General features: G+C 38.9%; 1 protein-coding gene across 2 annotated transcripts in view; it reads left to right on the top strand.

Moving 5' to 3' along the window:
* Positions 1–14091: 14091 nt before the first annotated feature.
* Positions 14092–17451, top strand: part of adamtsl4 (ADAMTS-like 4) — a 78263-nt gene continuing 74903 nt past the window's right edge. The window contains exon 1 of one of the 2 annotated variants that reach the window (XM_079624953.1): positions 14092–14307. In XM_079624953.1, coding sequence (XP_079481079.1) covers positions 14285–14307 — 23 coding nt within the window. In that variant the 5' untranslated portion in view covers positions 14092–14284. The remainder of the gene's footprint in view (positions 14308–17451) is intronic. The other variant, XM_079624954.1, reaches the window with a different exon arrangement.

Genomic DNA, 17451 nt, shown 5'->3' with positions numbered 1-17451 from the left:
TTTAAAACTGCAGAGCTTTGATCATAAAACTAAGCATTTACATTTAATCAATAAGCAGACACTTTTATCCAAAGCAACTTACAAATGAGGAGAACAAGAAGCAATCAAACCAACAATAGGGCAACAATATGCAAATGCTGTGGTTAGTTGTATAGATTTTTTATAGACATATAGAATAGTAAGTGTTAGTGTTAAAGGGTCAAGTGTTGATGAAAAAGATGCATCTTCAGCCATTTATTGAAAATGGCTAAAGACTCAGTAGCTCAGGTTGAGTTAGGCAGGTCATTCCACCAGCAGGGACCAGTCCAGGTAAAGTGATTAAAAGTTAAGTGATTTTGTACCTCTTTAGGATGGCACCACAAGGGGCTGTTCACTTGCAGCTTCTGGAGGGCACATAGGTCTGTAGTGAGTTAGGTATAGGGGTGCAGAGCCAGTGTTTGTTCTATAGGGAAACATCAGTGCCTTGAATTTGAATCTGGAAGGCCTGTCAAGAGAGCATTACAATAGTCCAATCTGGATAGAACAAGAGCTTTGACAAGGAGATGTGTAGCATGCTCCAATAGGAAAGGCCGGATTCTCCTAATGTTGTATAAGGCAAATCTGCAGGACTAGGCAGTTTTAGCAATGTGGTCTGTGAAGTTTAACTGATCATTAATCACAACTCCAAGGTTCCTGGCTGTCCTGGATCGAGTTATGGTTGACGAATCTAGCTGAATGGAGAAGTTGAAATGAAGTGTTGGCTGAGACCACAAGCAGTTCTGTCTAAGAAATGTCTGTCAGACAGGCAGAGATGCGAGCAGCTACCATCGGATCATCTGGCTGGAATGAGGGGTAGAGTTGTGTGTCATCAGCATAGCAGTGATAGGAAAAAACATGTTTATGAAAGACAGATCCTAGTGATGACATGTTGATGGAGAAGAGAAGTGGTCCAAGCACTGAGCCCTGATGCACCCCAGTAGCCGGATGTTGCCACTTAGACACCTCACCCCTCCACGACACCCTGAAGGACCTACCTGAGAGGTGAGACTTAAACCATTAGAGAGTGATAATATTATTGGGAGCATGATTATATTATTATATACAGAGTGCTGGCTGATATGTATATGTATTATATGTAAGTAGTCTGATATACTGTTATACAATCTTAGAATTTATATCTAAGCTATCAGATAAAGCTATCAGAATTTCATCATACTTTTAGTCATGTAAATATAATCTTCACCAAATTGCATATTTTTTCTCAGTTTGAGCCTCTAAATAAAATTTATGTTTTTTTTAGTTTTTCTCAAGTATGAGCTCCATATTATATGAGCCAACAATCCTGATGTATCACATCAACACACCATATTGTTCTGTGCTGCAGTTTTGTCCTCTGTTGCTTTAAATTGTCTCATTATCGTTATAGTTGTGGTGTGGACTCTGCTGTTCTTTTACATTTAGAACCATTTTTAAAACTATTTCTTTACCATTATAGTTATTGTCCTTGTTGGGACATTTGTTGAAAAAAAGGCCAAGGGCATCAAGTTTAGCTCCAATCCTAGTCAAACACACCTGAGCCTGCCAAGGTCTTCAGGATCACTGGATCTGAAACTCCCAGGCAGGTGTGTTTGGGCAAGTTGGAGCTAAACTCTGCAGGACATTGACCAAAGATTGGACAACCTTGGAATATGCTGTGGACCAGATTCTATGTTTATAGTCTGACAACTTTGAAGCCTTTTTAGACAGGCTTATGACTCTGTATTTGGGTAGCATCCCCATACTCTACAGCTTAGAAGACTGTTTTCTCAGCCTTGGGCTCAATAAAGTTCATTCATGTTGATGTAGAGGAAGGAGAGATAAACAGTAATAAAGAGACCAGGCAGGAATCAGCTTAATCGCTTGGCTTGTAAGTGCCAGTCGACTCAACATCCTCTTTTACCTAGAACTTTCCATTTTAACCGCATTCAGAGCCTCCTCGGAGAGTCCCTGTTATTTTCAGGATATATTTGCAGGACAATTACAGCTCTTGCCTGGACGACATCGATGCTGACCCTTCAGTGCTCCGTAATGCATAACAGGCCCTAACAGAGTGGCTCAGTTCAGCTCCTGGCGGCCGTCCACTGTAAACCATTCATGCAACTCCGCTCACACAAGATGACCTCAATCCAAACCCTTTTCATTTCTACACAGTTGAGGCTGGCACTGCATCGTTTATGTTTCATCACAGAGAGACTTCTAGACAAATATTAACTCCGCATGAACAGGTACAGACACAGACCGTCAGACATTGGGAAAACACTGAGCTTTCATTTCTTGTCAATCAAAAGATGCTGAGACAGTTTAATGTTCTCTCCCGACATGAGAAATTCTAAGATTGAAAACACTCACTATACCCTATTTGAGGTGTCAGTTTTCAAATGTTATACTGTCCTAGTAAACAGTTTTGTTTTAGTTTGTTAACACTGCCAGTGCACTGATTCACATTCATAGCCCTATCACCATGTAGTCCAATACTGGTTGCCCACTGAAGCTAAGCAGGGTTGAGCATGGTCAGTACCTGGATGGGAGACCTCCTGGGAAAGCTAGGTTGCTGCTGGAGGAGGTGTTAGTGAGGCCAGCAGGGCCCCTATGTGTGGGTCCTAACACCCCAGTATAGTGATGGGACACCCCCTGGATCCTGACTCTATGTGGTCATTAACAATCCCATGCTCTGTTTACACCTGGTATTAAGATGCATGTTGGTCGATCGGATCACAAGTAGACGAGGGAGACGCATACCTGTTTACACCTGGTGTTTTAATCAGTTTCTTTTGTCCACTTTCAACCACTTCTGTCCTGATTTCTTCGAGGGGAGGGTCTATGGGCTGGTAAATGTATATGTTTGTTTTGTTTTTTATATCTTTCGATCTAATGGTCAAAATAAGCTTTCACAATTTACATATGAATGCGCCCGGAGACGACGGAAAAACATACGAAGAGCCGCAGCTTTCGTTTCTGCTCTGAGAGCCGCAAGATCATGCCGAACGCTGTGAGTGTGCGTTAGAAATCACTAATGGTGAAAGAACATTGTGCTTGGCACGTTTTTCGTCTTCAAACCAAACTTGGGACTTCAGCCGACAAGATTGTCATGAGCGTTTACACTAGGAAGGCAATCCGGTCAAATGCGTTTTCGACAACCCTTGGAAGTGGTTGAAAGTGGACAAGCTCAAAACATTTTAGACCCCGTTTACACCGGTACTAAGTGTCGTCCACTTGTGATCCGATCAACCAAAAAGCATTTTAATACCAGGTGTAAACAGGGCTCCATGGTACTTCTCTTAAATAGTAGGGGTGTAACCCTGGTGTTCTGGCCAAATTCCCACCATTGGCCCTTTTAAATCATGGCCTTCTAATAATCCCCATCAACTGAATTGGCTCTATCACTCTCTCTCCTCTCCAACTATAGCTGGTGTGTGGTGAGCATGAGTGCATTGGATACGTTGTACTGTGGCTACTGTCACATCATTCAGGTGGATGAATGAACGAATGAGGCATTTATATAGCGCTTTTGTATGTACTACTGTACAGCCAAAACGCTTTACAATCATGTCAGGGTCTCTCCTCAACCACCACCAGTGTGTAACATCCACTTGGCTGATGCGACGGCTGCCACAGTACAACGGCGCCAGTGTGCTCACCACACACCAGATACAGGTGGAGAGAGTGATGGACAATTCAGTGGATGGGGATTATTAGGAGGCCATGATTGACCAGGGCCAATGGGTGGAATGTGGCCAGGACACTGGGGTTACACTAGCCTGGTTCTACCAGACTCTCGTACATTTAATTTGTACAGAGAGTCTGGCCTCTCTCCATTGACAAGCGTTAACTTCCTTGAAGGCGGGTTCTCTGTTGAAGCTTAAAATGATTGGATCTGCCCAGAGTCACTCTGGATCTGCCATAACCAATCGCTAACGTTTGGTCGTGACGTATGACGACTAGCGCACGACCTCAACGTCATCGTTCTCAACCACTCCCTCTGTTCGCTGATTGGACCTGTAAAAAAATTGATCGGAGAAAACCCAAGATTATACTACAATCCCAGACCTAGTACTGAAGGAAAATGAAAATTGAGTGGAAGTACGTAGGAGGGCGGTGCCAGGCTAGGGTTACACCCCTACTCTTTACGAGAAGTGCCATGGAATTTTTAATGGCCACAGAGAGTCAGGACCTCGGTTTTACGTCTCATCCGAAGGATTCAGGTGGATGCTGTACTCTGGTGCTGGTTGAGGAGGAGACAACCTGACATGATTGAAAAGCACATGGGTGTACAGTGGGACATAAGAAAAGCTAAAAAATATCAGCAAAACAACTAAGTTACAAATCAAAACAAACCTATAAAACATACAGTTTTACATACGTATCAGCTCAAGCACAGTACTAGTTTCCATGTTGCTAGGTAGTTGTTGTTGTATGTATTCTACTGGACTGCTAAGTGGTTTCTTCCTGTCTGACTGAAAAGTGTCTTGCACCCTCAGGTAGTGCTTGAAGTGTGGAGAAAAAGTGGCGGTACCCCTGGTTGGTAGGTTAGGGAGTGTATGTGTTAGTGTTGGATGTGATGCGTGTGTGTCCCTCGGTTGAAATCACGCCTGTATATTAAAATGTAGAAGTTCTGGCACACTTCAAACACTGCCCTCAGGTCTTTGTGATCTGGTCTCTAGACATGGCTCGAGTCCCTCCTTCAATGTGTGTCTTTGGGATTTTTCATCTGTTTTATGGTCCAGTTTATGAACACGCACAGACTGAACTTTAACAGTGTTAAGAGATTCAAAAGATTTAAAAGTATGTGCTCATAATAAACTGTTGATAGTACGTTTAACTGTTTACAAGTGCATTAAACACACCAAACAATCATGAACTACAGAGTTTGTTGAATCACCATAACATCCTTAAGGTCATGAAAATGATACAATTATTTATATTTAGCGCGTAACAGATAGCCTTTGTTTAGATCCTGTTACTGACGTAGGTTAGCGCTGACTAAAAATTGTGTGTATGATGGAAAATAAATGTTTGTGTAAGGAAACTCTCTAAGTTCTGTTCCCGACTTTTTGATGATCTGGTTTGAGAGTTTCTTCTGCTTCAGGCTCATCTTAGAGTATGAAATCATTTCTAGATTTTTTTAGAAGCAGGGGAGCTGCATGAATGTTTACCTCAGAAATTTCTTCTTACTGTTTAAAAATGTTTACTCATCTCCTGCTGTTGGTCTTACGGTCATGTTTATAACAGTGCCATGCTCTGATTCCACAGCACTGGAAGAGAAAACGCGTCTCTGGTGCTGGATTACTTCATCTCTGTGTGCTCGAGGAATAGGCCTGTAGCCACGAGTTCAATAGAGCATCAGTAGTACCATGTTCATATTCTTACCCGTGAGAAAGTTCTTCACACAAGCAATACTTAGTCACTGCAAATGACCGCTCTTGACCCATCGTGTTAAGGTCTGTATGATGACAATTAGATACAGCCACGCTGAAGGCTTCAGTAAAAAGCGTGATGGCACAGCTATCGCATCGATTGTGACCGCAGTTTCTGAAACTGTCATGCAAAGAGTCTTAGAAGAGCTCCCACAGATCAGACGCTGCCCTCCCCCTCATGTGAGCGCAGTCTCAGAACGTACGGGATTCGCCAGAGAGCGTTGTGAGGTGATGAGGAACAGCTGTAGGATTAGGACAGTGGGATTAACAGTTGGCTCATTCTGAAGCCAAAAATGTTTGATATGTGATGCAGCCCGTGTCTGTAAAATGACACAGATATTCGTCATTCGACTGACGCTTTTTGTACAGATGCAGGATGGTCCCTCTGGTGCACTTTAAGTGCTTTACTCAGAGGAACACTGGCTACGTTTAGAATAGCCACTTCCAAAGTCCTCATACTGTACGACTTCTGCTGTATATGTTGTACAGCTCATTTTAAATGCAATTTGCTGAACTGTACACTCAAAAAAAAATGTATGATCAATAAGTTATAACAACCTATGTTTTTGGTAGGTTTGATAATACATTTTATTTAATCATTTGTATTTTTAGGGAATTTTATTGTACTAAATTATATTTATGCAGTATTTATAATCCATTTAAACACTTTTTGAGCATGGACCTGAAAATGAAATTTCCATCTTAAACGGTAATACATCTTTAATTTTTTTTTTTAAGACAATACTTGGCAGATTTGGTGAAGTGAAAGAAATTTTAAAAAGCGAACTTAAAAAAAAGTTACATTTATTGTTATGAAAAAATCTGAAAAATACCATTTAAAATTTGTATATGAAATATATATTTTACAAAACGCATTTTATTCTAAAACTGGAAATAAAAATTAAATGTGTGTCCCATTAATTTCCAATGCGGTCATGTTCGCGAACAATTCAAGTGTGCCAATTTTTTTTCAGGACCATCTAACCTTTTTGAACCATGATTTTTTTTTTTTTTTTTTTTTCACACAGCAAGTGCCAAAAGCCAAAGTTTCACACCATTCCGATTAGTAAAAAATTCTATATATAAAAAAAAGGTAAAATTTTTCAATAAAAAATAAGCCATTAGCATCAGAGCGTTATGTACATCTTTAAATGTAGCCTACATAATTACTTCTATTGTCTTTGAAATAAAGTGTACTGCCTACTGACAGGCATTATGGTAAACTAAAATGTACTTTAATGCCATTTCTATTGAAACTTTTATGTATTTGTCATGTATTTAAATATTTGTAATTACACATTTGTTAAGATGAAGTTGCAATTGAGTATTAAAATGTACTAACTTTAAATGTAATATTAGATACAACACAATACAGTTAAAATTATAATCAAGTGCTTTACATGTTATGTTAGTCAACACATAAAAATGTGTGTACTTCATTTAAAAACATTTAATCTGACATTATTACAAAGTGCATATTTAAAGGTGTACTTAAACACACACACACGCAGATTTTTTTTTTACGTAAGTGTGTTAAGAAACATATAAGAACACTATAAGTGCCCATTCAATACAATTAAGTGCACTTGTCTTTACAGCAGTGAAAGTGACATCAACCACCGTTTCTTTCATTAGGCTGCATATTTTTTTAATAAAAATTATTAAAATAATAATCCGCTCTCCTCTCACTGAATTAAGAATGGAAATATCATGAGGTCATGTGATAACAATGTAGCCTATTTAAAACCTTGTTGCATTCTGGGTAATATTTCACATATAGGTTCAGGATACTTTTTTTATATATTTTTTTATTAATAGAAGCCAGTATACAGTAAGCAATATGTTAGTATTTCATTAAGAACGAGTGTTTTCAATTGAGTTTTTTGGCCAACTCATTCATAGTCTAGACTAGAGGACAGGAAGTGATGGTGGAAATGTAAGCAAGATTTGAGTTTGCATCGTCCACATGTGCTCCATGGCTCAATGTGTTGGATCATGTGCGCTAACCCTAGGCCACGGCTCTAACTGTGCATTACTTCACATTAAAAGAAAAGCATCTGCAAAATGAAAAATAACCTACATTTCAATGGCATTAAGCTGTCACGGGTGATGGAGCGCTTCCTGGGTTACGATGATGCACTGAAGCTCTTATGAGGTCTTTATTGCCATTTCAATTGCTGTTAGTTTCCGTCTTAACTTTCCCAGAAATATTTTGGTGTATGGATGTGTGCTAAGCATTTCCTGTCGCAGACCCAACGCCGTCAGGATGAATGAAGACTCTGAGCATCCTGTTAAACACATTACACCAGCATGAGGCATTTGGACTGGCAGTATAAAGCCATCTGTCATGAACTAACGTGACCGCCTTGATGAGTGTCATGTTTGCGCACACTGTTGAGCACTGTCACACTTCACTGTCGTTGCCACAGCGCAACGCATGCATCAATGTTTTAAGACCAAGAGATTAAGATCAGTAGAGGTATGAAATAATGGATCTGCAAATGTGTCCATGTGAAGTCCTTAAGACCGTTTTAAGGTGCACTCTAAAAAAAATGGTGGTTGTTTTAACCCAACTTGTGGTAAAATATGGACAAACCCAAACGTTGGGTTAGTCCATATTTGACCCAAAGTTGGGTTGAAACACCCCAATATTTTTTAGAGTATGACTACACACTATTACAATGAGGCATGTGTACGAATGTTGAAGAAAAAAGCAAAGGTTTCTGAAAATTCAAGCTAAAGTTAAGGAAATTTCATCCTTGACCCTTGTGAAAAAGAAGTATGTTGTAGCACTCTTTTAAAAAGAGTAGCCTACTTATTATAGGAATAATATACTTATGGAAATATTAGTGTGAATTAAATGTAATGATTTCAGACACTTAATTTAATGCTAATTGCAACTAAATTAAAATGTATTATAGTTTCTATTAACATCAAATGCAGTTATCTGAACTTCAGAAAGCTTTTTTGGCCCACTTAAATAGGATTTGAGTTCATCTTCATATATCATTTTATATATAACTTTTATTGTCTTTGAATATGGTGCTGAAACTGACAAGCAGGGTTCACTTTTATTGCATTTCTATTGAAACTTCAATGTGATATATTTAAATATTTGTAATGATGACATTGCAATTTAGAACATTTGAAAGATATGAACTTTAAATGTAATATTGAATAACACCGTACATCAAAATAAGTGATAATTTATTTAAAGCATAAAAATACCAAAACAAGGATTTAAAATGTGCTTTAAAGTAAAACTTGACACTACAAAGTGCTGATTTGCACTTAAGTGGACTAAATTGTGTTAAGAAACAGTCATACTGTATATGTGTGTTCACTCTTTAAGTGCACTTAAGTGGTATTTTATTTATTTCATTATTATTATATTATCTGTGTTTAAATATATAGGCTACTTAAGATTTGAGTTCCAGCTTGTAGAAATCTGACTCTATTCCTGTTCACATTTCTATCCACGTCATTACGCATTATCAAATCTTTCAAACTAGTCTTTCAAGCAAAATACTGGCATCAGATGAAGAAAAAAAGATATTTCAGAATGACACTCACATGCTAACTCAATTATGGGACTCAGCTCTGAATGAGTGTCAATGGTCAACAGCAGAATCTTTGCTCTAGATCTGCTCTGTGTTGTGTGGTCAGACATGTTCTGTCCCGTCTGTTTGTTGTTATAATGTGTCCATGTGCCGCTGAATAGCAGACGGTGACCCTCTTTTTGTGCTGATAATTGGAATAACATCACTGGACGTCTTTGTCAGCCAATTAACATCCATTCCTCCTGGCCTCGGTGACCCCTGAAGCGGCCCGTCCCGGTGGGTGTCCCCTTAACTGGCCCCTTGTGCATCTTGTCTCCTCGCTTCAAGGATGGAAATTAGTGGACTGACTGTTTCCTTCTTTCTTTCTCTCTTTTTACAAGAGCACACAGTCTTTTCTTTGATCTCCAAGGCCATAATATCACTGGAATGAGGCAAATATTGACTCCATCTGACCCAAACCAATCATTCCTGTCTCCGTCTCTCCCTCTCGCTTGCTTTTTCTGTTTGCTGAATGTAGATTATTTTTACTGCAAAGGTTTCCTTAGCTTCTGAAAAGTGTTTTCTTAGTAGGCATGTGTCTTTTCTTCTCTCTTTACCTTCTTTCCTCCCTTGAGTCTTCTTTAGCCAGTGTCCCAAACCAAGCACATTGATCCCCTCCACTTATCAGTGGTTTAGAGCTATTATTATTATTATTATTAAGCTATTAGTATTAGGAACAACTTGCTTAGTGTTAGAGATGTGAATCACAGAACTCAGGTATGACATAAGAAAATAGAAACATTTAGAAACTACAAATAAAGTCCCACTTAAACGGGTCAAAACGCACACAATTCTTTTAATACAATTTTAACTCTAATATTTTTTTTTCATTAAACGTTTTCCCGTTTTCATTATTCATTAACATAATTCAGTGCCCGAAAACTTACCTTTAGTTCACACTTAAAGTCCCCATGAAATCAAAAGCGAAGTTTTTGGGCTTTTAGTAATATTTAATCTCATTGTTAAAAGCTATAGTGTGCACTAAAACAATTCCAAAATTCTAGAGGACATAAGCATTCAAATCTTCCACCAAGATGGATCAACTATTTTGATGACATCACTCTGCACTTCAGCTTCTCATCGGATTTTCTGTCCAATCAAATGCTCTCTAGAATCTGAAGCCCCGCCCCCTACGTTATAAGCGCTGAAGCTGCGGCTGAAATCGGTCAGTTGTTCACACATTTACTATTTTCTACATGGATAATGGCACATAGTGCACTATATAGGGCAGGGATAGGCAACTCCGGTCCTGGAGGGCCACTGTCCTGCAGAGTTTTTTTTTTTTCTCCAACCCTAATTAAACACACCTGAACAAGGCAATCAATGTGCCTCCAGGACCGCAGTTGCCTATCCCTGATATAGGGGAAAGGGAATGATTCAGGCAGTGTAAATGCTTTCCACTGGGGCATATTACGTTCAAGTTTAGTTTCGTTTCATGTTAGTGTCACACAAACTGCCTGAGTCGTATGTAGAGTCGGAGCATTCAAGAAAAAGTATTTTGAAGTGATATGGAGGAGATTAGGAGGATAAATGGTTAGAGATTAGGAGGAAACTGTGGCTTTACCGAGCTCAACGGCTCTCGCCGAGCTGTGACATAAACTAAATGCTATTGGCTATTTAAAAAAAGGGGAGGAGCTGTTTGATATGTCCCGCCCCGTCTTCCTGTTTCAGTGGAAATTATGTCAACACGTTGAATAAATTTGACCGTTTCAAGGCACTTCTGTGGGCCTTTAAGTATAATCTTTTAAATGTTTTCCTGTAATAAGTACTCTTTTTAAAGTTTACTCTTATGCTAAAGTGTGCTTTTTCATAAACCTTTTGTCTCGTTAGGCTGCAGGGACACAAGATATTCTGTGAAATAAACTGAATTTAATAATATAACAACAGAGAATATGCAGGAGAACACCATAACACCATGAAACATTGACTGAACAAAGAACTGAGGAAACTGGGCTTTAAAACACAGGGAATAATAAGGGAAGAAATGACCGACAGGTGAATGTTAGGAACTAAGGGAACAAACTAGGGAACACGGGCAGACAGAAAACCAGGGAAATCAAAACACCATGACAATGAAACAATTCATACACGACGTTACACCTTTTGCTTGAACATGATTTGCTTGCTAGTTTATTTTGTGAACGTTCAGGATTGCACCAGCACTTGTGCGTTAATTATGGATAACACTTTAATTCTGATCTCATGGGCTTTTAAAAAGCAAATATTTCAAATGCTTTGTTTTTTTGTCTGCTGTAACATGAGATGGGGTTAATGTCAGTAGTTAAACCCTCTGGAGGATGGGATAGGTCATTTAAAGGATGGTGTCGGGTCTCACTGTGCTAGGGTGAGATTACACTAATTTAAGATTAAGTTACAGATACTAACACACAAGTATGCATGTTCGTCAATAATGCATGTCGAAACATAACAGTCCACAGCATTAAAGTCAATGCATTTGTCTATTAAGGCTCTCAATCACACACAAAAACATTACTTTACTGTACATTACTGTTTTTTTTTTTTTTTTTATTCTACTTTTATTAAGAAACTATGCATTAAATTGATCCAAAGTGTTAATAAAACACATGTATAATGTTAAAAAATATTTAAAATACTTTTATTTTGAACTTTTAATTCATTCAGAATCCTGGAAAAAAGGTATCACCGTTTCTGTAAAAATATGAAGCAGCACAACTGTTTTTATTAAGATGAATAATAATGATCAGAAATGTTTGTTGAGCAGCAAATCATCATATTACACTGATTTCTGAAGGATCATGTGACACTGAAGACTGGAGTAATGATGCTGAAAATTCAGCTTTGAAAACAGGAATAAATTACATTTTAACGTATATTCAAATTGATGTTATTATAAATGGTAATAATAATATTTCATACTTTTACTATTTTTACTGTATTTTGATCTAAATTTAATTGCAACATTGGTGAGCAAAAGAGATTCCAAAAAAAAAAATTAAATCCTCAAACTTTTGGCCGGTAAGAATTTTAAGATCCCTTTGCATAAAATTTCAACATGAATTTTGTCTTTCTTTTCAGCTATTATTCTTCTCATTAATCCTTGTGTGCGTTTAGCTACTTTCCTCTCTGCTTTCCTCCGATTTGCCATTATATCTCGAGGATATGATTCAATCTTAGGTCAGAATACCCACAGAAACAGACATGAACTTTATCCAGTGTATACGCGCTGAAGCGCAGCGGTCACTCAACATTTCTCTCAGCGTGATTACCATATGCTATCTTGTTTGTTAGATACACAAATTATCTTTGTTCTGCTATATTGGTATAATTACAGGCTTTGAACGGTTCTTATGTAGTTTCCTTTCACCTCTCACAACACTTAGTTAATGCTGCACGTCCGGACTCATGCAGTAGCTCTGCATTCAGTGATTTATAAATATAGTTTTCCTCTGATCTGTGGCACTCATGCATGATCCATCAGTGTATCTCGACATGCTTGACTGGCCCTGTTCTCAGTGTTTTAGAATCTGTCCATTCCTCCCTTAACAATAAACAAACTGTCAGTTTCACGCCACCAAGATTTTTATCCTCTTTTAAAGACTTCTGTGCAGCTGAGACCACTCAGGACTGGCCAAGTCTTTTTTCGTTGATAAATATCTGATCATTTTGAGGTCTGAATATAAATATCCAGTCATTAAGAATCATTATGTTGATCTCTCTTGAGCTTTATTGAGAGTGTTGTTTTAAGCATTCATTGACATTGGTATAGATTTGATTTTCAGTCTTAAAATATGAATGTGGTCTTAAAATCTCCTTGTCCATTTATGTTCGCGATTGTGCTGCATCCACTCACAAAAATAAATGTTGGAAATTTACTAAATATCTTAACTTAATATCCTAATGATTTTTGGCATAAAAGAAAAATCGATAATTTTGACCCATACAATTGTTGGCTATTGCCACAAATATACCTGTGCGACTTGCTGTATGACTGGTTTTGTGATCCAGGTTCACATATGTTCTCAGTGACTGCAATATTTTGAGTAAAATCCACTATATTTCAGTCATGAAGCAGGCCGGTATGGTCCTTTACATGCAATCTGCAAGCAATCATCATTACATGGCACAAGCTGGCCTCTGCTGATCCTGCAGCCAATGAGATTGCTTGTTCAGTGTTTGCTGTAAGCTAGTCCTCCAGCACGCTATATCAGAGTTCCTCTGAACTCCTCCACCTCCCCCAGCTCCACCTGCCTAGATCTGCTATGAGATATATGTATCTATTCATGCAGCATATCATGCTCACTCGCATCTATTAGCAGTAGTCCATACTTGCTTTGCAGAAGAAGCAATAATGGAAAGCAGCAGCGTTTAAAATATCATAATTAGTCATAACAATTATAAACATAGTGCGGCAAGTGGAAGTTGTTACAATTGAGTCTGCCATTAAAAAGTCTATTATAGAATTTTCAGCTAAATTTAAATAGTAAAACGATTCTGAAACGGTTCTCAATTCAAAAATACTGTTTATTAACATGAATATAAAATATTTTTGTTTATAAATATATTTATATTTTTGTTTATTTTTTTCCATAATTGTTTTATATTACTTATGAATTATTTCATATTTCACTAGTTTCATGAATTAACATTTACTTCAAATATTAATATATTTTCCCGTTATTATTTTACTGTTTAAATGTTTCCATTAAGTTTCCACTATTCCATCATATGGAGTGACAGCATTCCCCATTATTGGTCAAAAGGTCAGTGTGTGTACAAACATTGATGTTCAGTAATAAACTCAGCCTGAGAAATAGGGTAAAAAGAGCAACATCTAATAGTATCCGCTATGTGGTGATATTAAAAGTAAACATTATGCTCTATTAATTGTGCTGTGTTATCTGTGATGTGAAAACTTCATACTGAGAGAGAGAGAGAGGGGGGGGGGGGGGGGGGGGCATATTGTCAGTGTGGCCCCTACAGGCCCCTGAGCTGTCCAGCGTCACACCAGCTTTACACAAGGACAAAAAAAGTTGTAGGGTGAGCGACAGAAAGAAAAAAGAAAAACTACACCCCTCCCTCTCTTACCCGAGGGGAGTGTGTGAGAGAGTGTGTAACAGAATAGAGAACGAGTCTGAAGAAACGAGGCAAAGTTCGCCAAGCAACTCCGTGGATCTTGTGTTTGTCCCTGTCGTCCTTTCTCAAACTTGACGCAGAACGGATCAGTACGCGCGACGGACGCCAGTGTGAGGAGTTCACGCGCAGGAGGAGAGCATGAGGACTGGATCTGTGAACAGGTAGGCTAACACACACACACACACGCACGCACTCAACATCGCGCGGAATGACAGCACGCCACACTGACGCGCGGGTTTGGGACTTTAGTATCAGATGGAGAGACAGTAAGTGTCCATGGCTCCGGGCGCAAGGGGACGGGGGAGGAATTCTGTCCCGGGTTCGAGTCGGACTCGATCACAACCGCAAGAATGAACTAGACTGTCCTTGACCAGAGCAGACGCCTGGACTGGGCGGCAGTGTAGCCTATATGTAATCGCATGGACGGCGGTTCAAAATAAATAACTGCGAATCGTATCGCAGCGATGCTATAGGCTACTTTTTTCTTTTTTCTTTTAGTTAACAGTTATCAACAGAACCTTTTATCATAGTGTGAAGAACATTTTAAAAATTGAAGGAACTTTTTGTTTCACAATAAAGAACATTTTGTGGAATGGATGTTGAAGGTTCTTTATGGAACCATGCCAATAAAGAACCTTTTTAAAGAATGAAATAGATCCTAATGGGCTTAAAGAATAACCAATTAATCTCTTTCGGTTTTAGAGGGATGCAGTCTGATCCACAAACATTCCTTCAGGATTATTTGGCGCGTTTAAAGAGTTGAAGCAGAGCACTTGTGTAGTTAAGGACGCAGGCATTGTGGCGGGTTTCTCCTATAGACTCCAGCGGTGTGGTGAGAAACGTGGCCGGAGGCGGGGGGTCGTTACTGCGGCTTGAGTGACCCTGTTCCGCGCGCTGGGTCTCTGTAGTTCTGGCCCGATGGTCCCTGAGGTTTCCGTGGTGCGCCGCTTTAACCCACGTCTATGATTACGGGTCTGCGGCTGCACTCAAAATGTCATGCATCATTTTACACTGTTCTGAAATACTAATAGACAACCTCAGATTATGTGGAAACTTATTAAGCAGACAAACATTATTGGTACAAAAACAACCGTCATGTTCTCTTGAGACAGATTGCCAAGTGATTTGTGTCCCAGACCCTGCAGGTGCTGTAGGCAGGGGCGCCGCTAGAAATTTTAGGCCCTATGAAAGAATATGAGGTTGGGCCCCCCACCGCACCTATTCCATTAATAAAATCAATCTCTGGGGGCCCCAAAAGTGCGTGGGCCCTTAGAATCGTCCTAACTTTTCCCCCCTTAGCGGCGCCCCTGGCTGTAGGCCTATTCTAAAACAATGCTGGGTTATTTCAACCCATGTTGGGTCAAATATGGACAAACTCAATTGTGAATCCAATGGTTAAAAATTGAATCAATGATGGGTTTGTCCGTATTTGACCACCCAAACATGGATTGAAACAACCCAGCATTTTTTAGAGTATAGCAGGAATTTTTGACTTTTTGACTAAGGCTATTAACTTATTACCTTCACTTCGTGTAGCCTAAACAATTTCCCTCCTATCCTTCCTAGCCTATACAGGCAGATAGCTATGGCTTTAAGCCTCTGCCTCTGTTGTACCATAAACTTATCATGCACTTTCAGACTTGATTCCTAAGAGAGTAGCCTAACATGGTTTCTGGGTTGATTTCATCACAAGAATATGAAAAATACAAACACACTTGCTATTCTGTATTTATTCTGACTGTGTACCTAAATGTCATAGTTGCTATAATCAGATTGAACCAATATTCAGATTTCTGGAAATCTTAATAAAACAGCTGAAATATGTATAAACAGTACTGTATATCCATAAGTGAACATTAATTTATATCTGCACATGTCCAATACAAATTGTAAACAGAATAATTGGAAAATGATGTGCATGTAAACCTGTAAATTAATCACATTAATCCCATAATAAATAACACTGTCTTGTCATAAACCATGGTCAATGCGTTTGCTGTCACTGTCCCTCGTATGTTGATCCTAACCAGTAACGGGTTTTTAATGGGTTAACTTTATAATGGGTCTTAGCAAGAGCTCGCTGTAACATACTGACACTGCATTGTGTCACATGTATATCTTTGGACCCACAATTCAGGGTTACCAGTGTTTTACCTTGCTTCATTAACCAGGGTTAAAAGCTGTGTGAAAAGTGGTCCTTACCCCAAGTTAAGTAAAGTTACTAGAATATACATCGTGAAACCCTGTTTAATTGCTAATACGGGGCAAAGAAGATAATCTACAGGGTTTAACCCCGGGTTATCGTCATTCAAAACCCCTCTTTTAACCCCAGGCAAAGGAACGTTTTGTCTTGTAATTTAGAAGCAGGGTTAGCACTGCTTTTTACCCGGGGTTATGGAGGCAGGGTTAGCACTGCTTTTTACCCGGGGTTATGGAGGCAGGGTTAGCACTGCTTTTTCTGTGTTAACCCCATATTAACATGTGCAGTGTGAAACAAAGCGGTGTTCAAATGTTATGGCTAAATGTTTAGCAACCGACAGCCAATCGCATGCTTCATATTCATGTGCTTTGTACAGTCAAGGAAACACTGCACGCTGTATAAACATTTGTTTCAGCGTTTGAGAGGATAAACGTCAAATGGTGACTCACAATGCAACAATTGGAGTGAAGAAGATTTCATTCTTACCTTTATAGTCCGAAAAGTCCATTCAGGATAAAATTGATAGTACAGTCAGCAGTGTATAATATGAGGATGCGCAATGTAAACAGGTCGTGTGCTGCATTCATCCAATCAGACACTGACACCGCAAATATGCAAATATGGACGTTAACCCAGTCTAGGAATTTTGATATGTGAAGTGTGAAACGGCAGCTTAATACCCAGGTTTAATTGTTAACCCTTGTAAATTATGAGCAATGCGAAACGTTAAGCAAGATTACCCAGGATTCCATTTACAGTGTTTCAAGTGTGAAAAACCCTTACGGTTACTTTTGCCCGCAGGGTTAAAAAACACTGAGTTTTATAACAGGGGCCTGAAAATAAGTAATCTATCATTTTCAGTGATAATTTTTCTTGAAGGACATTCGAAACAGTCATTGTTATTTTGAAACGACTTGCAATTTTGTTTAATCAGTTTTTATAAAATGAGGGTTAAAGGCGTTTTGTTATGAAACGGCAGCATGAATGTGGTTGATATGAGAATGTTTTGAGGATAAGTCATATCCAGAGGACACTGCCAATAGGAGACGGGCAGGGTGGAGAATCGTCTGTCAGAAGGAATTCTGGGAAAGCCTTTGAGAAGTAT

This window comes from Phoxinus phoxinus, assembly GCF_949152265.1.
Source record: "Phoxinus phoxinus genome assembly, chromosome: 10".
Taxonomy (NCBI): domain Eukaryota; kingdom Metazoa; phylum Chordata; class Actinopteri; order Cypriniformes; family Leuciscidae; genus Phoxinus; species Phoxinus phoxinus.
Note: the sequence above shows the minus strand (reverse complement) of the source record. Positions and strands in the feature narration are given on the sequence as shown.